The 27,176-nt window shown below is 43.6% G+C and overlaps 2 protein-coding genes across 5 annotated transcripts in view; one reads left to right on the forward strand and one right to left on the reverse strand.

Moving 5' to 3' along the window:
* Positions 1 to 14,825, forward strand: part of inpp4b (inositol polyphosphate-4-phosphatase type II B) — a 123,469-nt gene extending 108,644 nt beyond the window's left edge. For 2 of the 3 annotated variants that reach the window (XM_076728137.1, XM_076728139.1), the window contains 8 exons: positions 1,052 to 1,224; positions 1,892 to 2,015; positions 2,581 to 2,707; positions 4,730 to 4,870; positions 6,506 to 6,603; positions 6,913 to 7,025; positions 8,594 to 8,748; positions 11,624 to 11,904. In XM_076728137.1, the coding sequence (XP_076584252.1) occupies positions 1,052 to 1,224; positions 1,892 to 2,015; positions 2,581 to 2,707; positions 4,730 to 4,870; positions 6,506 to 6,603; positions 6,913 to 7,025; positions 8,594 to 8,748; positions 11,624 to 11,798 (1,106 nt within the window). In that variant the 3' untranslated portion in view covers positions 11,799 to 11,904. Of the gene's footprint in view, positions 1 to 1,051; positions 1,225 to 1,891; positions 2,016 to 2,580; positions 2,708 to 4,729; positions 4,871 to 6,505; positions 6,604 to 6,912; positions 7,026 to 8,593; positions 8,749 to 11,623; positions 11,905 to 14,545 lie in introns of those variants that run through there. The other variant, XM_076728138.1, reaches the window with a different exon arrangement.
* Positions 14,826 to 15,762: 937 nt separating this feature from the next.
* Positions 15,763 to 27,161, reverse strand: LOC143319700 (interleukin-15-like). 2 transcript variants are annotated; one of them, XR_013077099.1, is made up of 7 exons: positions 26,912 to 27,161; positions 20,311 to 20,393; positions 19,870 to 19,957; positions 19,433 to 19,477; positions 18,316 to 18,450; positions 16,202 to 17,686; positions 15,853 to 16,048 (listed from the first exon to the last, which is right to left on the reverse strand). XR_013077099.1 is itself a non-coding variant. In XM_076728845.1 (6 exons), exons 1-6 carry the CDS (start codon positions 26,978 to 26,980, stop codon positions 17,585 to 17,587), a joined length of 522 nt encoding a protein of 173 aa, XP_076584960.1. In that variant the 5' UTR covers positions 26,981 to 27,161; the 3' UTR covers positions 15,763 to 17,584. The 2 variants fall into 2 exon arrangements, 1 of the variants encoding a protein (XP_076584960.1); XM_076728845.1 differs by having other exon boundaries at positions 15,763 to 17,686.
* Between the last annotated feature and the right edge of the window lie 15 nt (positions 27,162 to 27,176).

Consider the following 27,176-nt stretch of genomic DNA (forward strand, 5'->3'; position numbering starts at 1 on the left):
GACAGACACACCTCTACACGCTTCAGACTGACCGCTCTGGACGTTTGGCGTGTTCACGTGGGAGATGTCAGATTATCGAGGCTCATTAATTCTGTACATCATCGCCTCCTTTCCGCTTTCTTAACAAACATGGTGTTTGCTGTTTCACTCATGAAACACACTGTCGTGCAGTCGCTGGTGTGTCTCATTAATTGCAGCGTGATGTGATCATTTAGGATGTGCTGTGGTGAAGAATCGTAACTGAATTAGCGCCGGATTGACGGGATCCTAATAACTGTGGCTTCAGCAAACTATTTTTAAAAGTTATTTCTTTCTTTCATCATGGCACTAATTAACTGTTGAAAAAGCCACGCCATCTGTCTGTGGCTGCAGATTTGTGGTGCCGTGTGTTCACGTCGTGCCATTATCCAGACAACGTTATGATTTCCTGGAGGAGCTCAGAGTTATTGTTGTCATACTTCACTGGCTGGCACAGCTGCTTCAGAGCATCGAGACCAGCGATGTGACGCTCCAGAGTGGATTTATTCTTATTATTTATTATAATCACCACACCCTCTGATCTGTGCTTCACACGGGCCCTTTCCACTTTGCACTGCTGCACATACATGAACCACAGTATATTTAAATAGTGTCCAACAGAAAGCAAAGTACCTCAAGTAAGAGGAGTACATTTACTGAGTCAGAAGTCAAAAGTGGGATCGTGCCTTGAACAGTCATTTGCCATTATTTGCTGTGCCAGCGGTAAAGAAACACTGCTGCCGTGTGCCTGTCATGACCAGCCCACACACTGCATCTGGTTTTTTAAGAGAGTTTCCTCACAGCTTCCTTTAAGCAGCATGAAATCTGCGTTTTCGCATTTTCTTTCCTGTAATTCCTCCCCGTTTTCCAGGAAGCACGAATGGCTGAACCGGTTTCACGTCGCAGATAAGCAGTGTGTTGTGTCTGGCTGAGAACTCAAGCGTGGAGTCATATTTTAATCCATCCTAACTCTCATTTCATCTCTATCTACGCCACCGCCCTTCTTTGTCCGCCATCCTTTCTTTCTGCGCAGGCGACTGGAGGGAGCAGCTGCGTCCTGCGGTGACCAGGCTAAAGGAGTGTGTGATGGAGGTGGTGGAGAAGGCGAAGAGAGCCATGACCTTTGTGCTCCTGCAGGAGGCAGCATGCAGCATTCCACAGGGTCTCCTCCTCCAACAGAGGCGAGACGTGGTCTTCAGTCAGGCAGTAGGTGGCCACACTGAGGTGACAAACAGCTCCTCAGTTCACTTGTCTTACTTCACCTGAGGTGGAGGTTTTTCTCTTCTAACACATTTACTACAGACGTGCAAAACACCTCCATGTTTGATTGTTTGTAAATGCAAATGTCAAAGAAGCACTGGGACATTTTTTGCCAGCTCAACGGTGAAGCACTTTGTTATCCATGTTTGTGGTCCAGAGTCCAAACTCAGCTTCTCCAAACAGCACTAAACACATCATTGAATGCTCACATGCACTAAGACTCCAAATTCCTCTCGAAGCGTCGTTTTTCTGTTTACTCCCACAGCTTCCATCCATACTGCAGTTTATCTACAAACCTAAACAAACGGCTGCTGTCTGACAGAGTCTTTGCAGTTTCATGAGTAAAGAATCATAGGTCAAACGTGTGGTGCGTGTAACACACCTGCAGCTGCAGCCTCTTGGCTGTTTGACCTCCTCACTCTCAAACTGAATTATTTCAGACCTGCATAGTCTGTCTTTCCTGTTTAACATACATTCTTTTTGGGGGTGATCAGCTGTTTATGCCAAGGGCAACTTAAAAGAAATTCTCCTCCAATGTGTGTGTGTGTGTGTGTGTGTGTGTGTGTGTGTGTGTGTGTGTGTGTGTGTGTGTGTTTTCTCCTCTGCTTTTCAGCTGGCAGCCTTAGCCTGTGGGTTTGTCATGAGGCTGTACGCAGGAATGCAGGACAAAGGCTTCCTGAGGCAGCTCCACCTGGTTGGCCTGGTGGCCCAGTTTGAGAGCCTCCTCAGCACCTACAGTGAGTAAACCTGTAAAAGTTAAATCAGAACTGGAAACACACTGAACACAGCTGCTGGCTTTTATTTGTTTTCTAGAAAGGAAGAGATCTAGTATAGTGCTTTGGTTTAGGTGAACCTGGATCGTGTAATTAGTGATTGTGAGGCTGGAACAAATCACAACATGTAGCAGGGTGATGAGTCAGTGCACTGTTTTGTTTTGTTTTGGTTTTTTTGGCTTAATGTCTTTATTACAGGCGCCTTTATCTCTTTAGGTTTATAAATGTTCCTGGTGTAGGTTAAATGGAGACTGAATTAAGGGGGAGGCCCTTGTGAGATAAGAGCACACCTGTTCTAGTTACCTGCACTGTCACGATCAAAGCTCTCATTCATGCTGGTTTATTGAAGCTCACGATGCAGCTCTCTGGTCAGAAAAACTCCATTTTTACCATCCACATTTTCCATGTTTCATCATCCCTCTGTCATTTTAAAACGTGAGCCGCCCTCGCCTCGTTTTCAGTGACTAACGGGATGTGTGACGAGCGAGAATCAAAGCACCGCTGATGTCGTTTTATCTAACTGTTGAAGGTGAGGAGATTGGGATGCTGGAGGACATGGAGGTGGGAATCTCAGACCTGCAGAGAGTCGTGTTCCAGATCACAGAGGCCAAGACCGATGACCTCAGTGACCTCCAGCCTTTAGTGTGTGGCCGACGGTGAGACATCATCATTTCTTTATTTGCTTCAGCGTGTTCAGTTAGTCTCTGTGATAACGGCATATGGAAAAGGCTTTTCAGCACCACAGCCTGCCGCAGCAGTGAGATACATGACAGCTGTCGGCTGTCAGCGGGTCCCCTGATGAGCATTAAAATAAGCAGCTACTTTAATTGACTGTATTTCAGGTGTCCTATAGTTTCTTTATAATTTCTCAGAAAGGGCCCGATGGGTCAGGGAGAAGGACCTCGTCGTTGGTACTGATCATTGTTCATCAGCGTTCATTTGTTAGACTCCCAGATAACCCTGTCTTAGTCAAAATCCACTTGTGAACACAGCTCAACTATTTCACTAGTGTGTCATTTTATTTAATTTTACCCCGTGAAGGTCTGAGGACTGAAATGTTGTTAATAAAGTTCAACAGATGACTGTTTCTTTATTGATCCCAATTTGGGAAATTATCTATACAACAAAGAAGAATAAGGATGAGAATGACAAACTAAGAGAAAAGAATATTACTAAGTGTATAAAATTCTTAAAATGTAACTTAGTATATAAACATACAGTGTTTTTGATCCTGCTGCTTCTTAAACTCTCATATCACTGACTGCCAGCTATGAGTAGTTTGTCAGAATATTGTCACTGTTTTATGTCAAAACACACACTGAGAAACTATTTAGAAATGACAGGACCAGTAAAATAAAGGCTAATACGTGTTTATATCACAGGTGGTTCTATTGATGAATAAGTTAAAATCTGAATTGGCAGAGTGTTAATCAGTCCAGTGATGCATTAAGGAGTCTGTGACATTGAGAGACATCACAGTGTCGTACCATATACGCAAGCTTTACTGTGCAAAGGTTTTAGTCAAACATTAATGAGTTACAGCAGAGCAGCAGCCGTCTCCTCTTTGACAAGACTCTGTTCATCGTGCCGCCGCTCGCCGCCTCCTCTTCCACGCCCGGACCTTCACACAGACAGAAACGCCATTTATTATTTCCACAGCCGAGTGTTTGTGCAACCAGAGCTTCCAGATGGAGCGTTGATCACACTGTGTGGATGCAGATGTGAAGGTGAACTGAGATTAAACTCTCTTAGTTCATGAGCAGCATGATAAATTAGGATTTTATTAATTATAGTGTGTAATGATCAGCAAAGATAAGGACAGTTCAGTCACTGTAAACGCACTGGAGCTGACACTCATTAATGTTCTCCAATCAGAAATGTTTGTCTGCTCTGTTTGGTGCTGTTTGTTTCCACATACAGCCAGTGAATCAAGTCCAGACTGCAGGGCAGAGATTTGCATATTGTCTTCTTATAGAGTATTTATTGTCCCCCCTCTGACCATAATTATTGTAGGTATATGTGATTTATTGGGCTCTTGGGGAGCAAACAGTGGATGTGTTTGTTTGGGCTTAAAAATGATAGCAAAGCTTGGTGCTGAGGGGCTTCATGGAGTCCGCTGTTTGAGCCAGACTGAGCCCCGAGTGAGCAGCAAAATGGAGAAATGGCTGTGTGGTACTGAGCCACGCGGTGCAGCCGGTAATGAGGAAGTAGCTCTGACTTGTGAGGCTTGTTGAACTTTAGTCCACCTGTGATTGAAGTAATGTCAGCAGCAGGGTGGAGCGCTGAAGCCACCATCATGAATCCCCTCCGCCTCCCTGCAGCAAAGCAGTAGTTCACTCTGTAGGATGTTTCCACAGCCAGGTGGCGCTGGCGTGTTCGAGCTGGCTGCTGAGTGCTTTATGCCAGTGGTGATAAGATGATACACTCCTCCAGCCCCGCCCCACCCCCTCCACGTCAATCTGTGAGGCAATCTGTCTCACACACTTACAATCTCTTTCGCTCATGCATGTGCACACATCAGTCTCTCGTTCTACAGCTTGCTCAGGCCTGTCGTCAGTGTCAAATTGTACAACTTCCCAAACTTATCAGATTCCAAAACTGCAAAGCGTATTGAATAGCTGTCTGATCGTTCTATCTCTCTTACCATCAGTGTCTTTTTTTTCTCTCCCTGCATTCAGAGACCACTTCATTGTCGAAGTGCCATTACCACGACTGGTTTTCCAGACCCTGCCAGAGGAGATCAAGGAGGGCAAGCCTCTACGAGTATTCCCGGTGCTGTTTAACGTGGGCATCAATGAACAGCAAACTATAGCAGAAAGGTACTGCAGACACTCTGTTTACTCTGAAGACTTCCCAGTCTGTTGCACTCCAGGTGAGGACATGTCAACTGAGGCCAGTGTGGCCATAAAGTATCAGTATCACATAAAGATCTGAAGTCATGCGTGGCTTATTCTGTGTTCCTCAGTCTTACAAAGTGCATCTATACCCAGAGATGTAATTATGTAAATTAAAATAATTCTTCTGTGCAGCACGCTAACGACATACTCACTTTCCCTCATAGGCGACAAATTGTTTAACATCTTACTATATTGCTTTTATGTATGTTAATTGGTTCAAGGTGTTTAGTTTAGTCCCACCAAAGCATCTTTTTTCATGTTTTATCCAGTGGTGGGTAGAATACAGGAAATCTTTACTCGGGCAACAGTACAATCAGTCCTGTAGAATATGGCTCAAGTACAAGTACCAAAGTACTTTGTCAAAAAACTACTCAGAGTACAAGTTACTTTGTGTTTTAGTATTGCTTAGTGTGTGTGGGCTGGAGATCTTCACGAGTCAGTTCATGCAGGTCCAAGTCTGGAGTCTTTGGCCACGAGTGTGAGCCTCGAGTGTCTTTTTGGGACAATCAGTGTGACACCTGCCGTGCGTCAGGTTGGAAACAGCCTCTGTGCAGCGTGGTTGTTTCTAGGAATGCACCTTGCTTTGCACGTTGATTATTTCCACTTTAGTTGTTTCTGTTTGACACAATTTTGTAGATTTTTTTTAATCCACCTGAAAGTATTGTAAGGTCGCTTTAAGATGTCATATTAGCATCATATTAGCATATCAGCTGCCCAGCCTGTTACTCTTCTATCTGCTCTTATCTTGATGTGGACATGCAGCCACCTGTGAATCACCTGCTTTGACATGAAGGTCACTGCATATGATTTGCCTTCACCAACAGCACAGGCGCCCAGTACAATATGATTATTCTAAAGCATCTGTGAACATAATCTTTACAGCATAAATAATGGTGTAACACAGGAGCAGCCCCCTGTTGAATGAAGTGGGTGAGCCTGGTGTAGAGGCAGACTTTTGAGTCACATGTCCACTCATATTTACTCTCTTATGATTCTCACAATGATACATAACAGCTGGTGACCCACTGAGTGAAAGCCACGATCCGTTTCACCAGCAACAGTTCATTTAATGAATCTACCATCAGGCATCTTGACAAAACAAATAGAAACCGACGTGAACGAGAGAAAAATAAACAGATTTCCATCAAAAGAAGGCCGTGCCCTGCAGCCAGAGGCCTCTGTTGATACATCACAATCAGTCCAGAGCTCATCGGACACAGATGTTTATACAGCGTGCCGCCTTCAGTCGCTCTGCACAAACACACTTTTAATATGTCATTAATGTAAAGTGGAAGTATCTCAGCCGCCGTGTGAAAGGATGATGCAGGCCGCTCTCCAGCACAGCCGCAGTGAGCTGAATGTGACTTACATTAATACAAAACCTTAAGTTAAGCTTTGCCTCTTTGCTCTTTGATGTACAGTGTGTATATAGTGTACATGGCAAATGTGGTTAAAGTATGATTTAAAAAGCTCTTTGTTATTGTGGCTTCGACTGATAGTTTCAGTGTTTGTGACGCTCTACCATGACTGCCTTTGTTCTCTCTGTCCTCCTCTCAGGTTTGGAGATATCTCCCTCCAAGAAAGAATAAACCAGAAGAACTTTGAGATGTTAGAGGCCTATTACAAATCATTAAGTGAAAAGGTGCCACTAGAATGTAAGTGCACGACGTTTTCCTTTCTTTTACCAAAGACAGAATCTGTGCAGGTTTACTGCTGCAGCAAAGCAGCTGCTGTGTGTGCAATTACGTGCAGTGAGTGGAGTTGACACGAGGACAAAGTATTCACTGTCATTTCACCAGTTAATGAGCAGCTGTTGGATTTCAGTCCCATAAAACAAAGTGTGAGAGGTATGAAGTGAACTGTTGACTCTGCCTTCAGCCTGCGCTCAGCTGTCCTTTCTTACCAGAACAGAACAGGAAACAGAGGCGCTTACCGGCAGTGTGTTGTGTGTTTTCTATGAACAGGTCTACCGTGTTTTCAGACGCAGACTGACATAAAGGAATTACTTGAAACCCTGGGCCAGAATGTAGTTACAAAGAAGAGGAAGAATGTGGAGATACTGTGGATTGCTGGAACGGTGAGCAGAGTTGTTACTGTGACTTTCTGCTCTTCTGTTTTCTCTGAACCGGATAAATGAACTTTCTCTCCTGTATCGCTGTGATCTGTAAACACGCGGATGTACTCTAGTGTTACATCTTTGACAGATTGATATTTAATGGGCTTTAATGGGAGCACTGAGCTGAACAAAATGTAACTGCCTGAGCATGATGGATTGACTTTGGAAGAGGACGCCGTGTAAACGCTGACCTTTTACCTGATATTCAGCATCAGTGAATTGTTCGACACGTTCTCACGGACGTTGCTGTGAGCATCTGTTAAAACAAGACACGCCGTACTAGCTGGTGCTGCTGTGCTGATGCCGAGCCGAGATAACGTTTACTCAGTTCATTGTCTTAGCTTAGCAAATTAGCATGTTAGCATTTGTTAATAAGCCAAGTCCAGATGAGTTGGGACGCTGTGAAAGATGTAAATAAAGCTGAATGTGGTCATTAGCTGATCCTTTTTGACATAAACTCAACTGGAAACAGCTCAAAGAGTCTGAGCTCATTAACTTCATTGATTTCTGTAAATATCTGCTTATCCTGAATCTGATGCAGCAGCACATTTCACAGACTGGGAAAGATGTGGAACGCTCCAAAAACACCTGTTTGGATCATTCCACAGGTAAACAGGCTCATTGGTAACAGGTGAGAGGATCGTGATTGGGTATGAAAGTAGCTCACAGCGAGGATGGAGCGAGGTCCACCACTTTGTGAACATATGAATGGATGAAGATATGAACACATGGACCAGGGAACACTTTGTTGACCTTGTCAGTAAACACAGGTTGTTTTTTAATGACTGAATCAGGTTTTATTTATGTTTCGTGCTCAGGAACACTTCAGAAAGCTGCATTCCGTTCATATGTTTTCCACAGCGTCCTCACTTTTTTGGAATCAGGGCTGTAAACTACTCTGGCCACTCTGCAAAGTAACATTCTGCACATTGATAATAAAGATATTTGTATTTATATTATGTATTTCTATCTCAAAGCCAATGTTACAAAGTGTTTTACACAAAACACTGAAAGAAAGTAAGCAGTGCAGAGAGTGAGTGAGTGTCTGAAACATAAATGTGGAGCAGTAAATTTCTGGCAGGCCACGTCACACTTTGTAAAACTGTAAAAACACTTTGATTGTGAATAATTGCATTCAGTTTTTCTTTACATTTTACATGACGTCCCAACTTTTTTGCAATCAGGCTTGGTGGTAGTAGTAGTAGTAGTAGCAGTAGTTTTACATGTTTTTGGTCATAACCAGAAGTATTGAGCGGATTAGGGTTTCAGTGATATTCTGATTTCACTGCTTTGAAAATTGGTCTTTATTATATGTCATACGTTTGCTCATCTATGGTAATGAATTATTAATGTTATTCAAAACGTCTTAGTTATATCAAGTCTGTCAGGACAGAATATTGTGTGAAATCATGATTAAGTTTTCGTTCTGTTCAGGGTCATTGTAACCGATAATAATAATAATTGTGTGAAGCTGTGACACTTTGCATTAATGTTGCACGTAATCGTTGCGTTTCTCCACTTCCCTCCAGATCTGCCGGAGGTTAAATGGCATCAGGTTCACCAGCTGTAAAAGTGCCAAAGACCGGACGTCCATGTCTGTCACATTAGAGCAGTGTGCCCTCCTACGTGATGAACACCAGCTCAGCAAGGATTTCTTCATCCGTGCTCTGGACTGTATGCGGAGGTAAGACGCCGATGGAGGAGAAGTCAGTTCTGGGTGCAGGTTATTGTTCCAACCGATGCCCAACGTGTTCCCTGCTTAGATCGAGCAGAATGTCGCCATGCAGCTTTGGTTTTATTTGCTCAGAGACTGAAGTAGCAGCTTTCCAGGGACAGTGTCTGGTTACTCTGGATGCTCCACAGTGAGAGTAACCACCAAACACAACACAAAGGAATACCTTTCACCTCCTCTGTGTCTCAAAGTCTGAGCTCATCAAACCAAAACTATCAGCATAGCTAGATTCTGCCAGGAGTCAGTGAGAAAACTGCAGAAGAACCGGCTCTTCACAGACTTTTCTGGAGATTTCTCAGTGGCGTCCTGTAATCCTTAAACAGACATGTCATTAAAAACATCTGGTTGAATGAATAACCTGCACCCGCAGCACATGTAGTTTGAGCCACAGCTGCTGTTCATCACACATGAGTGTACGTTTAGTCTGCACCCCCTCCTCCCAGCGTGTCACTGTTGGACGTGCCGTCGTGAACGTTGTCACACGTCCCCTCCACCATCACCACCGTCCCTCACATACTCACATACTCAAAAGCAACCATGCATGTTCCCATCAGCGCTGCAGGCACGCTGCTGCCTTAAGTGTTTGTGCTTTGAACGTCTCCATCTGCATCTGTCTAAATCTGATAAGTTCTAATTTAAGGCCTTTGGTGAGGCGCACACCTGACATGTCTGCGGTAGCGACCCGTGAAGGCCAGCTGATGGCAGCTGTGTTGGATGGATGGCTCAGTCACTCCACATTCTGCAGCTGATCAGGGTCAGATATGGGTGTGAATTAGGTTTGAATTGAGTAACCTTTAATAATCTACAGTTACGTAAAAAACTGTGTTATGAAATATGGCAGTGAGTTATGATGTACCTCATATATACATAGAATATCTAAGAAAACCACAAAAACCAGTCATGAAGATCAGCTTCTTCAAACATAAAACCATGAAATAAAATAATCCCAAAAAGATGAACCCTCAGATCCTCTCGTATACATTAGTCTGCATAATCAGTCTGTAGAATACTGCAGATAGATTGATCACCCTGAATAACAGAGGACCCTGAATAGCTCATGTGTTCTTTCTCACAGTTTTCATATCTGTAATCACTTCATTTGATAAGACAGTTACAGCTGGAGGAATGTAAGCAGCCGTGGGAACATGTGTAAACGTTCAGGAGAATGTAATGAGGATATTGTTGCACCAAAATATTCCTCTTAATTGATGTGCCGCAGACTGTTATTATCACTTCCTGATGTCTGGAACATTTGGGCATATGCCATACAGCTGCCGCAGCAGGAGCTTGTTCAACTGCACGATGTCACTTTTCTCTTGTTGTCGTGCTCACGATCAGGCGGAGTAAAAATCTGTGCTGCGTTTTTTAGAAATGCATGTCGGAGGCAGTTTAGTGCTGCTGAGTAAAAGGATGAAAGGACGCTGCAGTTTAGCTGTGAAAGCCACATGAAGCGACATCCAACTTTGTCTTCACCCACTGAGAACAGCCAGTGTCTGAAAGTCTCTGAAAAGCAGGTCTAAGTTGTTCAAACGAAGGCCGTGGGTCTGATCAAACCTCCGTAAGAGGAAGATTTTAACATGAATTCAGTGTTGAAGTGAGCTGGTCGAGGATGATTAGAGGGACTTCTGACTGAAAGGAGGAAAATCTCTCCTCCAACCTTTTTAGCTTTGGCCTGAGACGTCTGTGTTTGTGGGTCAAACCAGAAGATCAGCTGCAGAGACACTTTCACTGGAACCACTTTGGATTTCGTTTACAGAAAGCATCACTTCATCTTTCTTCATGTTGAATTGTGCTTTAGGTCACGACTCAGGACGTTATCGGTTGGGTTTGTTGGGCCACACGTCTGGTTGACTGTCTCTGTAACATCTTCCTTCAGTGAATAGTCTTTGCTTTCCTGCTGAGTCAGTGATGTTGAAGAAAGATGCTTATTTCCTTTGTTTTAGCAGGTGAAAGTGGGCGTTTAAGCTGACAGTGCTGGTCGCACTGAAGAGAATCTGAATCTCGTATTTGTCCGTTAATTGATTTGTTGTTTTGAATAGAAGCACAGAGGCCTGATGAGACATGAGATTCGATGACTCGACTCTTCGTCACACCGAGGCAACATTTTTTCAGCAATAGTCATCTGCAGTTAATGACTCAAATGCATTTCAAAGCCGAAGTTTGATATCGTGAAGTTTGTCGTTCACATCACCTGCTGGTCTGTGCGTGAAACAACACGTGCAGATTTAGAGCGTACCATTTAGTTCCACTTGGTTCAGTCTGTTCTTCTTGGCAGGTGAGCCATCATGAACCAAAGCCTCCGGGTGTGCGTTTGTCTGTTTCTTCTTCTGTAACTGTGAAGAAGGAGCTGTTTTCTGTGTTTTGGGTGCTGCCCTCATTGAGCCCACTGTGGATGAAGTGAAATCAGCAGATGAAAGCAAACTGGAAAAGAAGCGTTACCTTTCATAACAAACCTGTTGAACAGCTGCAACCTGACTCTCACGCTGGAGACTTCAGTGAATGCGAATCAGCTGGATCAGATGTGACGAAAACACCTTCTTCCTAACCTCTGTCACATCACACCGCATGCCTCCTCTCCCCATCCGCCGCCATCTCAGCTTGTCGTGAGCCTGTTTCTCACATTTCTGCTCTTGTCTTTGGCTTGTCGGGGTGAAGTCTGTGCTAATGGCTCTGTGTCTAAGTGGGCCTTCTGGCACCGGCCTGCACCGGCTCTCAAGTGTTCAATCTGTGCCTGAAGTCCCACTTAGACGCCATCTAGACTGTACTAACACCGCAGCGTTTTGATCTGTCTCTTCGTTCTGTTTCACCCTGATCGGCGCCCCTGCAGTCGGCCGACCCAGGGAGACATTGGGCAGTGGGAGGACCCTGAGGCTGGCGCCGTGACAGAGAACAAACCAGCGTCACGACACTTTTACCCCATTGCCCTGCTGCTCGTTAGCTCCCACTTACTGGTTGTGTGGCTCATTTTAAGTCTTGTTTTTCTGCTTGCAAAATATCAATAAATTGCTGACAATGCCATCTCTACTCACTTCTTTCTTCTGTGTTTGCTGGCTATTCTTTTCTGAGCGGCGGTAATGTGATTTGATTAGTTTTCTCGCGTGAGGCTAATTCGCGCGAGTGGTTTAATGTGAGCCATAGGGTGTTAATCCCTGAGCAGTAGTGCAGGATTAGAGAAAACTGATTTCAGTCAGATGGTATTAAGTTAAAGAACCGGCAATTAAATGTTCAGTCTTTCCTGATGCACCCGAAACGTTTCAGACAAACTGGGACAATAACAAAGAAAAGTTTGCACTGACTGCACACATGATATACATAAAGTTTAATCTGACTCTCAGCCATTTTAAATTTTTATAAGCCTGGCATTAATCTATGGTTTTCTTATTGTCAACAGCATGAATACTTTTATCAATACCAACTGATGTGCCTCCCCGTCTTTGTCACGCAGCCCCCAAATCCATCAATTCCTACTAAAAATGTAAATATTCAAAATCAGAAATGTCAGAAGTGTGAACTTAAATTCCTAAAAAAAAAAACAAACAAAAAGGCTCAGGAGCTTCTTCGAACAGGCGCTGATGTTACTGAACTAGGGGCTAATCAGGATGATGTTTGTGGGAGCGACTCAAAATAAACTGCCTGTGATTGAAGCTCTCTGGAGAGAAATAAGCTCAGTTTAGATACACAAACATGACTTAGCAGCATCGATTCATCATTTCTCTTTGGCTTTCATGTGATTTGTTGAAATGGAAACATTGAATAATGCCAGACGGGTTGTGTAACATCATATGAAACATCTGGCACGAAGCAGTGGTGAAAAGCAGATGGAACTGTGAAACCAGGCGGCGCTGATCAAACGTGGATTTTAAACATATTTTAGTGTGCAGCTCCGGAGGAGGCGTGGCCTGCGGGAGCTCAGCTGGAAAAACGTGGTCCAGTGCCACAGAGGATTGTGTGTGTGTGTGTGTGTGTGTGTGTGTGTGTGTGTGTGTGTGTGTGTGTGTGTGTGTGTGTGTGTGTTTTAACAGATAGCACTCATACAGTACGCACACGTTCACTGGATTATGACATTACCGTGTACTCAGTGTACCTCAGACTGTTGAAGTACTATCAGCTGAGGAGGAGGAGGAGCAGTGAAGCTCGTTTGGTATTCTGTGTTGCTGTTGCAGAACTAATTTCTTTTCTCTAATCAATAACTGATGTGACGCTTCAGAGTCTTTCCTACACGCTGACTCGGCTGTTTCAGGGGCAGCCTTTCTCACTTCGTCCTCCGCTGTCTGCCTCTAACTCTGCTCATCTGCTGCACTAATGTTCATTTCTTCATGGTGTCCTTCGTCTGACGATGCTCCTCTCAGAGAGAACCAACGCGCTACAAGCACGAATGAGCAGATTCACCACTTCAAGAACATACACGGAGCCTTTCAGAAATGCTGAAAAGACGTAATTCAACACAAACAAACTGAGAAACGTGTTCACCGTCTGACAGCACATGCTTCACCAAAGTTTCCACTGAAAGCTGCTGAACATGCTGATAATTTTTTTTCCCTAAACGCAGCGTATGTTGTGTCAGAGTTGAACATCTTCTTCATCTGCTGTTTTCTCTTCAGCTGCAGACGTCTGCGTATTGACAATCCCGTCCTCGTGCTCACACGCAGTAAAAGCAGCTCACGTTCTCATCCTGACACCTGTAAAGATGTTTATCTTGCTCTGACCAAAGGGAATATTTTGCTCCTTTTACATTTGGCTGTTCAGGATAGAGATATATTCTCACCTGTCTGTCGTCTGGTTATGACGTCACTCGCTCAGAGTTTGGATCAGGAGCCGATCTGCTGCAAAGTGCTAAAATACAGCAGCTTATTATTTGAACAGACTCTTTCCTCCCAGTTATTGTGTGTTTGGGGGAAGCGGGCTGGGAGACACGGCCAGTACAGCCAGGTGCACAGGTGCACAGGTGTACAGGTGTACAGCCAACTAATCACACATTAACCAGAGCAGGCAGACACTGAAGACTCCATGAACGCTGGAAAAAAAACAAAAGCTGACAGGAAACTCCATGACTGTCTTAACTGTGTCTGAAGAAGCAGCTGAAGGAGGATGAGGAGTGGGAAAAGTGGGAGAGGCTGTAATTAACACATCAGCTGTGCGCTCCCACCTGCAATTAGTGTTTTCCGCGATGACAGTAACCACCGAGCGACTCCGGGGTCAGACAGTTAAATTAACGCTGATGAAGCTGAGGCACGACTCGAACTCGAACAACGCAGGAAGCCGAACGAGCTGGAAGGAGAAAAAAACGTTTATCTGCTTCTCTCCGGAAATGTCTGGTCCCGGCCTGCTTGTTTTGCAGATGAGTCGTGCAAAACGTAATCAACAAATAGATTATTGATGTTTTATTACAGGTTAAGATCAAACTTTATTGATCTCCCAGAAGGACAAAGGAAATTAAGATAAGCTCCACCTTTACCAGCTGAGAAATCCAGTAATCTGATCTTTATACTTTGAAGAGTACCATCTAAATGTGTCATGTATGTGTTTTATTTTATTTAGTATTTTTAACAAGCGATTACTTCATTCAGTCAAACCTAAATGACTATTTTGTGGTCGTGTTATTTAAAGTGGTGTGTTGGTGGAAGCCTTTTTCTGCTCGTGTTTATAAGAATAAGACCTTTTCAGGCTGCACTGCAAACAACATGTAAAAAGTCATTCATGTTCATTTTTTGGTTTCCTTTCTTTTCCTCCCTCTTTATTTGACCACCAGAGAAGGATGTCGGATTGAGAACGTTCAAAAGAATATTAGATGCAGGAAATATGCCTTCAACATGTTGCAGCTGATGGCTTTTCCCAAGTGCTACCGACCGCCGGAGGGGACGTACGGCAAAGTGGACTCCTGAGGACGGACGCCGCGATGCAGCCAGCGAGTAGAAATGAAGCAACGATGACAGTGTAAAATGTTTGGAACCAGAAACACGTGCTGGATGTTATGTTTTCTGTTTAGTTTTTGGTTTTTGGTCCTGTGTGTGTGTGTGTGTGTGTGTGTGTGTGTGTGTGCCCTTCTTAACAGAGATACAGGGGCCCCGGATTTGCTAATTGCTGTGTTATCTGTAAAGTTAAAGCACTTTTCTTTTCTGTCTTGTGTATCTTTCACGGCCTAAACACCCATAAACAGTAGAGCTGTGTATGCAAACCACGGTCTGTGTGTGTGTGTGTGTGTGTGTGTGTGTGTGTGTGTGTGTGTGTGTGTGTGTGTGTGTGTGTGTGTGTGTGTGTGTGTGTGTGTGTGTGTGTGTTCACCCTGCATCTGTTTGCATGAAGAATTCCCCTCCAGCAGAAATCTAAGTCAAAGGTCGACGTTCCAACTTTTCCTGAGCGCTCGCGGAGGTGATGAGGCTAAAAAAGGGCTAACGGTGGATGGACCTTTGAGCTGCGCCTGGCTCTGTGAAATACACTGCGATGCTTTCTACAGTGACATGAAACGAGCTGTTTGCAGCCTCATTCCATGTTTGGACGCACCGAGCTGAAAACTCAACGTGTGTCCTGCTTTAAAGGAGTTTCTGCCGTTCAGGAACGTTTGAGCTGAACGTTTTTATGGTGTCACATTTCGTTCCTCGTCTGGTTGCAGACACGTTTTTACTCTTCTCGTAAGTATTTCAGAGCGCGTGTTGAATCCTGTTGATGATTCTTTGCCATAATGCTCTTATATCTGAAGGTACAGGAAGCACAGCTGCGGTTAAAACAGGACGAGAATATCGGACCATCATTTCTGAGTGCTATTAAAACAAATTCCATTATTTATTTTTGTATTTTAAATGATTTTATATTCTAAGGGTTGACACCTTGGACTTTTATTATGCATGTTTGAAATGTATTTGTTGTGTTACACAAGTATAATTGGCTATTTGAAATGAAATAAATGAAATTAAAGAATGGTTTAAGGTGTGTTCTTGGCTCTATAATGTTTTAGACACTGTTCATGTTGAATTTCAAGGGTGTTTAATGGAACCAGTAAGTACTACAGTTAAATGAGTCATGATTTCATCCACATGTTGCATTAAAAACATGTTCCAGCAAAGGCCTCAAATGCAGTCTTAAAAAGAGGCTCTGAAGTTTGCTGCTTCAAGCAATAAAATAATGTGTTCAGGATTAAAACATTAAAAAAAAAAAACAACAACAACAACCAATCACTGCTGCCCTTGTTCTGTAGCTCAATCCGTTCAAACAATCCTCCCTTAGTCAGTCATTGAATGCACCGCGTCCTGCAGACCTGGGAGGAGGCAACGAAGCGAAACACTCAGTGTATTTAAAGTGAACTTGAAACGTTTGGTGTGTATGTGCTGAAGGAGTGCTTTGAACTTTCCATTCAAGGATTTGAAGCTTGTGTTAAAGATTATCAGAGTGCTGTTTACAGTTAGCATACCTGACGTTTACCTTTGAGCTTGTTCTTAGGATCAAGGCCTCGACTGGACCTCTGGACCGATGACTGCTTTGGCAAATTCCTCCACCGGCCATCGGCACAAATTTTCATCTATGCTGGTGGTGACTCAAAGCCTGGATGCTGATTTTCTGTCATGGATTCCAATTAGTTCCAAAATGACACCATTTCCAGGAGCCTCATCGCAGCCAATTGTGTCCACGTTCGTCTGAAGTGACGGACTGTTGAGAAGTCTTCGCCTAAATCGCCGTCAGAGAGAAATCCACAACCACCATTGTTATCAGCATCGCCTGAGTCATCTTCATCGATGCTGCAGTGCAGGAGGGTCAGAGCTGGTCACATGAACAGACGAACGCCGACGTGAAACCGAGCCATCACTATGAACACGTTTCCACATCCTCTGTGCGGCGCCATCGTCTCCACAACCAGAAAGAGAACATCCGAATCAGCAGCTGGCGACACACAGACTTTTATTCCATTTCTCGAGCGTCGGACTCCCAGCAGAGCGTCATGTGACGAGACCAGTAAAAACCAGTGAAGCGCTCAGAAGGATCATCATTTTCTCGGCTTGTTCTGCTCATTTGGAGGTAACCTGTGGTCTGTTTGACCTCTGGGGGCGCTGTGGAGCAACGCTTTGCAGAGAGGGTCCCTATTTTTTTCTTTGTATCAGGACCACAAGGCGCCGTTCATATCCTGAGGGCAGTTTCAAGGTATTCTGAAGGTCTCCACCCTCCTGTGAAAAGCCAAAGCTGTCTTATTCTTTGAGTGAAGCAGCGCTGGCGTTCAGACTTCGGCAAAAAATAAAAAACACATCATGGAGTTTCTGTGGTCAGTCGTCAAATTCACACAGCTGTTTTCAGTCTGAGAGTGCATCAACACTGAATTTAAACTTAACCGTTTAACAACCAAAAACCTCCAAAAAGCACCTTTAACAAACAGCTGAGAAAGCTACAAAGAGCTAAAAACACCAAATACAAGAAGTAAAGACTGTACAGTTTGGATATTATTTTCTGGAGTTCATCAGGCATATACAGTATAACAGGTATTACATTCAGTAGTGTGTAGCAGTGAGCTTAATAATGTACATTCAGGATGTACAGTCCATGCTGCTACTGTGTGCTACTTCTTTCAGTGAAGGACTTCATTTGTACAGTTAAACAATGAGCATAGTGCTGTCGTCCTGTACGTCAAACTGGTCTATTACACATCAGATTTAGTGTCGTCAGTCCATCTTATAAAATACAGGACGGCAAGATTTACAGTATCACAGGTCAACGTAGCTGCAGTGTGATATTTACAAGATAAACACCCACAGTTCTTTATTAATATATACAGAGACATATCGCAGCTCACAGTAGTCACACCATATCACGTGTTCGCCGACGTCATTTCTTGCAAAAGGCTTTCTAGTCTTTCCAGGAATGTTGTGATATTTTTAAGTGAGTATGCTTCACATGGTGGGCAGCCAACCTGAGATTCAAGAGAGACACAAGAAAAGACATTTTCACACATATTCAGCGAAGAAAATAGAAAAGCTGAAGCGACGGAAGCTTTGTGTACTGCAGCGAAACGTGTCAGCGCTGAACGAACGATGAGCCGTGAAGAAGAAGCAGCACGAGCAGTTTCACACACACACACCGACATCGGCTTCATCAGAGGTAACATGAGAGCGAAAAGTACAACCCGACTCCAAAACAGCTGAGAGGCAGTCATCTGCAAACAAACTGAAGTGTCTCTGAGTCCATGTGTTCACCTCCTTCATCCAGTCATGTGGAACGTGAACGATCAGGATGCCCCTTTCATACCCAATCATGACTCTATCACCTGTTACCAATGAGCCTGTTTACCTGTGGAATGATCCAAACAGGTGTTTTTGGAGCGTTCCACATCTTTCCCAGTCTGTGAAACGTGTTGCTGCATCAGATTCACAATAAGAAGATATTTACAGAAATCAATGAAGCTGATGAGCTCAAACCTTAAATCTATTGTCTTTGTGCTGTCAGGGTCATGTTTTACGCAGCGTCTCAGCTCTTTTGGAATCGGGCTTGTGATTAAAAATGTGAGCACATGTTCTCGTTAGAGCTGTAACCAGGACTTACAGAGTTGGCTTCAGGAGGCAGTTCGTCATTGAAATCCATGAGGCAATCTGCATTATTATCAAAAATCTCTTCTTCATCGAGGACCATTATCAACTCCAACATGTAACATCTGAGCGACATAATTTTGCACTTCTCCTAGGAGAGAGAGAAGAGCCTCAGTGTGGACACGTGCAGCTTCAGGTCAACTACACGAACAGCCGCGTCGAGGCAGCGACTTCATGCTCACAAACCAATCGAGCTTTTTAACAATACCGCTTCTCTCCGATCTAAACAGATTCGTTTGTCTTCATTTTCTGGTTTTCTTTCAACAGACACAACAAAAAGACAGAAATGAATAATCCCTCAGTCTGTTTCTTCATGATTTCTCTGCCCTGTCTGTGATGCTTTGCCCATTTATTCCTGGAAATGGTGAAAAATGGTCCCAAATATATTGTTAACAGTTATTTTCAAACAAGATTAAGAGTCTGCAGCCCCGTGAGGTCGCACTGAGACACAGTGGTGCTTTGAGCTAAATGCTAATGTTAGCATGCAAACAGGCGCACAGTGACAAGTTTTATTACATTTTACGTGTTTAGTGCAAATTATGCTAGAAGGCTAACATTTGCTAACTTGCACTCACACAAAGTACAGCTGAGGCTGATGGGAATGTCATTTTTGTTGTTTTGTTTTGGGTTTTTTTTGGTCAAAAAACAAAATATTACACAAAGTCGGGATCATCAGAGTGAACACGGTTCATCCTGTTGGGGACGTGAACCTGTGTCTCAAATTTTATGGCAGTCCATTATTTAGTTGAGACATTCAGCTCAAAGCCACATTGCATTTGGTGCACACGGTGCATTTGTTTGGGACTATTTTCAGCTGCGGATTAATACACATTGGTGCACCACTGATTATTACTGGCAGCAGGACTGTTAATGTAACGTTGACTCTGTAAAGCTCGTGTTCATTGTAATGAGAGAACGTTTCCCAGTGCAACAGAGCGGCTCCAACTGAGACTTTTTAATAGTGTTTAAAACACCTGGACGTTAGAAATAAAAACATAAAAATTCAGCACATCGCTCACTTAATCCTTTCAGTTTTTATGACTCAGATCTTTTCATCTTCAAAATGTACTTACTTCAACGTCATTGACTGACGGAGCATACAGCATGGCATCAGATTTCTGAAAAGGGGTAAGAAGAGTGAAAAGACATAAAATTAGACCAACTAAGATCTTATCTGTCATTGGCACAGCTGTTAGAGGGAAGCAGCTGTTGGCAGTGAAATCCTCGTTCTCCAGCTCCCTCAACAGAAAGTACAAAAGAAAATCACACAAGTGACAGAAGAGAAAAAGAAAAAGAGTCAAAGTCAAAAACAGAAATGAAGCAGAAGTTAAAATAAAGGAATAAAATTGAATATATTAAAAAGTTTTCAAATATTTAACTGTATGAGTCAAACTACAGGAAGTGTCAAAGCAACGGCAAAGAATTAAGATGCTTTCTACAAAACAAAATCCTTCCATCAGAGGCGGTAAAACAGAAGCGAAAGGTCGTTTCATTGGGTACCTTCGCTCACCTGAATGGTGCTTTTCAGCTCGTCCAAGCAGATCTGCACGTCTGCTGTTCCGGGGACAGACGCGGCACACGCAAATGTACTCAAGAAGCTTTAAGAGAGTGAAGAGACGGCGGTTACAACACAGTACGATTCACTGATCACATGATCTGGCTTCTTCAAACAGAGGCTGTGGAAGAGGACAGGTGACTTCACAGGTGTGCAGGTGACATGCAGATACAGAGTGATTCACCTCTGAGGAAGCTTTCCCATGATTCATTCAGCTTTTTATTTGATGAAGGAAAATGACTTAACAGAGCTTTACTGTTCATATTTGAATATTTACTCCTGAAGGACAGAAAATATCTGACGTGTGTGGTTTTTTTCCGGCTACACTGCTGATAGAAACATTTCCTCTGCCATTTGATAACCAGTATTCAACTGAGACGAACACCGTATGCCTACCTCAGAACTAAGAAACAAAGCCAGACCTGAGTTTTGAGGCTCTCTCGGCACAGGTTACAGGTCGACTGGAGCTGGACGCCGTTCTGCAAACAAAAACAAGGAAGCATCAGCGTCAGCGTCATCCTTCGGGTTATTTTGTCCAGCTTGAGCGACATGTTGAGAGAAGACGTGCCGCTTAACGAGTTCAGTTTTACCTTAATGCTTAGTTCAAAATGTCAGCTCATTTTAACCATCTGCTACGAGCAGGAAGCTTGTTTCAGTGTGACAGAAATGTGACTTTCTGATGCTGCAGATGTCTCCTGGACTTCAGCAGCGCCTCCTCAATCACGCTGCACCAGGTGTTTTTTCTCCTCATCATCTGGATGTTGATAGTTGATCTCGAGGCTTCAGAGTTTCCTCCAAACCTTTGCACTCTGTCCCTGCTGCCGGTCACATTGTGCTTTTGCTGCTATTTGCTGCCGTCCACAAATCTAGACTCCATCTTACGTCACTTGGGAGTTTTTGTCTGCGCTCTCCATCGTTTGCCTCTTTTTTTGCCGAGTTCTCTGGTTTGTGAACATGGTAAAAGAATGAACGCCCCCTGAAGCTGTCCTCCACAGGGCCTCTGGGTGGAGGAACCAGCCTGAAAGATTCACAGAGGATTAACACAGGAATGCTCAGTACTAACGGGGGAGAGCATAATCCTGTTTATTAATTTATGACCTACTCGCACAGATCGGTCCTGGCACCAACCTACTGTTGACCCTTTGAAGAGCCAAATTTCCATGATCTGGACTTCATCGAGGACTCACTCGCAGAGCAAAGGAATTCACGTTGCACTGCAGAACTAAATGTACACCCGCTGATAACTTGTACTCCAGACAGCGTAAAGTTTATTCTCGACAGGGACGACGAACCCGAGCACCTGCCTGCTTCTGTGAAGAAATGAACTGTATGATGTTTTTAGAAAGCATGAATCAGCATTTTTCAGTGGCACTGCTGAACCTGTCGCTGCTCTTCTGCATTCCTCGCAGACAGATATAAGAATGTGTGGACACGCATTGACCTGGATACCCTGGACATAGTACAGTACAGTCAGCCACAGTCCAGACATTTGCATCTTTGTGGTAGTTCTGTGTCTCTTTGTGGTCATTTTGTGTCTCTTTGTGTTCATTTTGCGTCTCTTTGTGTTAATTTTGCGTCTCTTTGTGGTCATTTTGCGTCTCTGTGGTAGTTTTATGTCTCTTTGTGGTCACTTTGCGATACTAACAGTACCTATCACTCTGAGACTCGAACAGGGGGCTGGCCACCACTCTGGCCCCGCCTCTGCCGAGCACGATGTCGGCAAGTTGAAACTGTCTTGAGATTGTTCTGAGAATCCTGATTGACAGCAGTGACAGTCATTTGTGTGCAACGATGCGTAACATTAACGTGAGCCATTTGAAGGGTGTGGATCAGGCTGAAGACTGTTTCTAAACAGACTTTCATTTAATTAGTGTTTGAGGTGTGTACTGTTCAGATCATTGTGCCTTTGTGTAGTTGTGTTTTATAGTGTTTTTGTTTTGCTGATGTGTCTGTTCAGAACACTGACAGCAGTGTCGTATCTGCTCACGTTTGGCCAGGTGTGTCCCCCTAAAGAACACCTTCTGTTGGGCTCTGTGCAGTCAACGTTGTTGAATGTTACAAAATGCAGAGCTGCAACTAATGTTATTTCCATTATTAACTATATTATATATTAATATAGTTAATAATGGAAGTATTGTATTGTGTTTTTTTTTTTCAATTATTCAATTAATCTTTTAATTTAAATGTCAGAAAACTATACAAAAATTAAAACCAGCATCAGAATTTTTACCAAGCCGAAAGCTTCAAATTCACCAAAGATCAAGAGATGATAAACAATTTGAAACAGAAACATCGCACATTCTCACTTTTATGATGCTGGAACCAGCAAATATTTGACGTTTTGGCTTTATAAAAGGCTTAAAACAATCAGTCTTTTAAAACAATTGTTTCTGTTAATCAGCTTGTCATGTTCACGTTTTGTACTATATATATCTATTTGTATCTACATATCTATCCATATATATACAGTATATATATATATAAACATATTCATATCTACCTCTGTTGACTTGCGCAGCGCTCACTGAATCTAACATGAAGCGCTGCCCTTTACTACAGTGACATAAAACCCCATCAAATTTATTATTGATTATTTACTTTTTTTATTTTACAAATCCTATTCACAAGCTCCCAGAGGCAGCAATGATGTGTTCAAAGGTCTATCCAAAACCCCAAAACTTTCTATTTAATATCTCAGAAGACGAAAAACAGCAGAAACATTCACATTTGAGAAGCTGGAACAGTCTGTTGGTGCCATTTTTGTTTTAAAAACTAGATTCATTTTCTATTGAAAGAATACTCCAAAGAGCGTTTCATTCTTAAACCTCAATATGCAGCCAACATAGTCACAGACCGGTGTCTGAAAAGAAAATACAAGAACAGCTGAAGTCAGCAGAACGTTTCTTCATCACATGCTGAGTTTGAACCAGCAGTCACTGAGCTGTGATAAACTAAACAGGAAATGAAGCTCGTTTACAGCTTCCTGAAGCTCTTCACTGCCGCCTGATCGGACGTCACAGCGTCCAGCGTGACACTGTAACAAAGATGGCCGCCCGCCCTCCTTCATACACACACCTCTGGACCACTCGGCCTCCTGCTCTTTCTGCTCTTCAGATGAATGTTCTGCAAACTTTCTACTTGACGGAGGGTTGAAAGGTGACGAGGACGGAGTGACAAGCATCAGAAATCATTTGATTTCTCATCCGAGGCTGTGATCACTGCACTGAACCGATGGAGACAAACTGGATTAGCGATGCGTTCATGTGTAAATGTAGCTGGTTGTGATGCTTTTAAAAACCCCTGCAGACAAAAATCCAGAATCCATGAAAATCCAAATACTGTTGAAAAGTTGAACCGCTGGACACGAAATGTCCTCCTTCTCTGAAGACGTCCTCTCAGTGCTTCTGCTCTGACACCCCACCTCTCTAAGATGCATATGCTTTTCACACCCTGCTCTTACTGCACACGTGCACACCTCAGATTTAACATGCACGAGAAACTTTCCTCCTCCAGCAGGTGAAAGTGAAAACAGGCTTCGATAAGTCTGCACAGTGAAGATCAAACATCCACGTAAAAGAAAAGCAACACGTGTCTTAAGTGGAGGAGACTTGAACGACATGCAGCCGCGTAGTTTCTTCTACAACAATGCATCTTTAGACGATAATGACGCGTTTTGTGAGTAAAATCAGGATCTACAGAGTAACTTTTAACTCCACCTGCTGAATAAACACATTTACTGAATAATACAATAAATTAACCAGACTTTGCTCCACCGAGAAAGCTACTTCAAAATGCTGATGTAAAGTTAATGATAATGAATTGTGTTGTGAGTTCACATGTACAATCCAGTAATGAAGTCATTATAATCATACAAGCAGACTCCAAAATAGTCAGGACACTGTAGAAAACATGAAACTGAATCTGACCATTTTCTAATCCTCTCTGACATAAACTCAACTAAAAACAGCACAAAGACAAAAGATTTAATGTTTGACCTCATTAACTTCATTGATTTCTGTAAATATCTGCTTATCCTGAATCTGATGCAGCAGCATGTTTCACAGACTGGGAAAGATGTGGAACGCTCCAAAAACACCTGTTTGGATCATTCCACAGGTAAACAGGCTCATTGGTAACAGGTGAGAGGATCGTGATTGGGTATGAAAGTCGCTCACAGTGAGGATGGAGCGAGGTCCACCACTTTGTGAACATATGAATGGATGAAGATATGAACACATGGACCAGGGAACACTTTGTTGACCTTGTCAGTAAACACAGGTTGTTTGTTAATGACTGAATCAGGTTTTATTTATGTTTCGTGCTCAGGAACACTTCAGAAAGCTGCATTCCGTTCATATGTTCTCCACAGCGTCCTCACTTTTTTGGAATCAGGGTTGTAAACTACTCTGGCCACTCTGCAAAGTAACATTCTGCACATTGATAATAAAGATATTTGTATTTATATTATGTATTTCTATCTCAAAGCCAATGTTACAAAGTGTTTTACACAAAACACTGAAAGAAAGTAAGCAGTGCAGAGAGTGAGTGAGTGTCTGAAACATAAATGTGGAGCAGTAAATTTCTGGCAGGCCACGTCGATACACGCGAGTTTTAAACTGAGTTTTAAAGGAAGACTGACGCGGCAGCAGAAAGGTGACTCCAGAGCCTCGGAGCTCTGACAGTGAAGACACCTCTGATCTGACGCGGAGACGCAGAAACAGACGGCAGGTTCACATCTGAGGACCTCCAGCTGCTGAGAGGAGAGCAGCTGTGAAACACCACCTGCAGCATGTGCAGAGTCTGACAGCAGAGGTTCACCTCTTTTATCTACGACCACTGAACTCACGCTACGTCCCTGGAAAGCTTCACTCACGAGTGCCAGCCAGTCCTAAGTCCTGAGCACACTTCTCATGAAAATCTCACAGCTGCACGAACCCCTTCAGTCAGAACTATCACCTGATCAGTCAGCCATCATGCTGCTCGATCAGACACTCTGGTTCATGTTAAACCTGCTCTGTCATATCCAGCTACTGGCAGGTTAAAGACAGAAAAACAAACATGTTGTGCTCGCTGAGAGCTGGCTGGATGAGGCTGCTAACAAAGAACTGATAGAAACGTCACGTAAGAGTTGTACAAGATCCAAGAGGAACAAAGGAGTGGGAGCGGCTGGTCGTTTAAGATTCAGTACCTCTTTGTGTTTCGCATCTTTTGAACATGATGCAGTTGTTTTTACATCTGGATCTCCTGCACCGTTAACTACACTGCGCCACCGTCCTGAACTCAAACACAGCTTCTTAGAGGAATTTAGTGAGCTACTGTTCAAAACAATGAACACTGATAATCCCAATAATCCGGATACAAAACAGTTTGCTGAACTGTTACTAAGGACCTCATCAGCTGTATGAGTGACAGTAGAGACTGGATGATGCAAAACTCTCTGTGGTTAAACAATGATCAGACTGATCCCTGTGGATCTCTGCGCTGGAGGTCAGAGATCCACTGCAAACTGGTCTCTGAAACCCAGAGAGCAGGTTAAAAAGCTCATTTCGGATTTGGAACCGAAAATTCACTAATATAACTGGAACAGCCAGCTGAAATCCACCGTGTCTCAGTCGGACACTGAAAACTGGGTTAAGAAACATGAAACACATTACTTACACATCACCCCTGTACTAAAATCATCACACAGAACTGATTTCAGAGATTACTCGCTGTCTACAGATCACTGAACGGTCCAGCTCCTGAATCCACCTGTGAGCTGCTCGCTCCTCCAGAACCCTCAGACCCTCAGACCCTCAGACGCCGGTCTCCTCACTGTTCGGAGGTGAATGTGGTGGCGTGACAGCCAGCGTGGAGGCCGATCGTGGGCCAACATGCAGCTTTGAGCAGCGTGATGTTAAAACTGAAACCTGCAGTGCAAACAAGCTGAGTGGGAACTTCACATCGTCCTGCGTCCAGTTCAGCTTTAAAACGAACGACATTTACATGTTCACAGATTCTGGTTCTGAAGCAGAGGATGTAGTTTCACAACTTTTAATGGAAAAGAAAGATTTGTGTTAAAACTACACTGTACTTACATGATCATTCCAAGCGTATTTGTTTATGACTTCAAACACAGGGAGTCTCTAAAATGCTGCTTTGAAGCATCAGTGAAAATGCTCCAATAACAAAATCAAGTACAATTATAAAGATCTTTTCCCACTTTGTGCTTCTTTAAACTTCTACTCCACCACATTCACGTGACAGCTTTCGTTCCTATGTACTTTTCAGGTCAACACTTTCCAATCAAAACACGGCAGGAGCCAATAAAATGTGATGCAGCTTCTTTACTAAACTAACCAGTCCTGTGTAAACTAATTACAGGTAATTATCCAAAGACAGAATGTGTTAAGAAGACATGACACTGTGCACGAGCAGCATACTTTTGCTTTGACAGTGTCCAGTACATGTTGCTGATAACGCTGGCTTTTACTCGTGAGGGAGTATTTCTTTACTTGTACTCCAGGATATGAGCTGCACCTCTGACTTTGAATAATAACTCTCTGTCACTTTCCTAAATGTTCCCACATGATTTGATGCGTCTGAATAAACAGCAGTTAAATGCCTCGCGCGTCCTTCCACACCTTGAACCAGCTGTTTGTGGTCGACGGTGACTCTTTCCTTACCGCCTTACCGGGAGCCTCTTGTCCGGCCCGCACAAACTGAAAGTGAAACTTAAACGGTGACTTGTTGTGTTTGCTTTTAATCAAATAACCAGAATGATGCAAGTTCACCCACGCAGCTGAAATGTCTCCCGTGGACGCACGTGGATCACCAGGTTGACACACCTCCGGTCATTACGCACTATTTACGTCCCGCCGGGGGGAACTTTTCCACCTTTACGACTTATCAAATCAAAACGCTACCTGTGCTCGTGCTACAACTCCCGACCTGAGGTTTAGCCAAGCCTCGGGCTGGTTACACCTCCACCAAACCCACACAGGCGAGTTCAGCTTACCGTTCGCGGGTCTCTGGGGCATGTGGGCTGGACGAGGATCAGCGGGGGCGCCGTCATGAAGTCTGTCATCTGCGCAGCGGCAGCGGTCGCTCTCCTTCCCAGCGGAGCAGCAGGCCAAGCTCACATTTTTGCATTTCACTTGTTACTCCAAAGCGCTTGTGTCTCATTGATGTGAGTCCAGTTTTAATAACACCTCACAGGAGCGGGCGCGCGGTCCAGATCTCGTTCCCGGACTGTCACACGCCCTGCTGGCGTCATGTTGCGC

This window comes from Chaetodon auriga, chromosome 4 (assembly GCF_051107435.1).
Source record: "Chaetodon auriga isolate fChaAug3 chromosome 4, fChaAug3.hap1, whole genome shotgun sequence".
Taxonomy (NCBI): domain Eukaryota; kingdom Metazoa; phylum Chordata; class Actinopteri; order Chaetodontiformes; family Chaetodontidae; genus Chaetodon; species Chaetodon auriga.

What these genes read in the sequence shown, in the direction of transcription:
- LOC143319700 (XM_076728845.1), bottom strand. Translation starts at nt 26,980, where the DNA reads ATGACAGACTTCATGACGGCGCCCCCGCTGATCCTCGTCCAGCCCACA. An exon ending in GCCCCAGAGACCCGCGAACG is followed by an intron (nt 20,394 to 26,911) that starts GTAAGCTGAACT and finishes TTTTGTTTGCAG; the next exon opens with AACGGCGTCCAGCTCCAGTC. An exon ending in CTTTGTTTCTTAGTTCTGAG is followed by an intron (nt 19,958 to 20,310) that starts GTAGGCATACGG and finishes ACTCTCTTAAAG; the next exon opens with CTTCTTGAGTACATTTGCGT.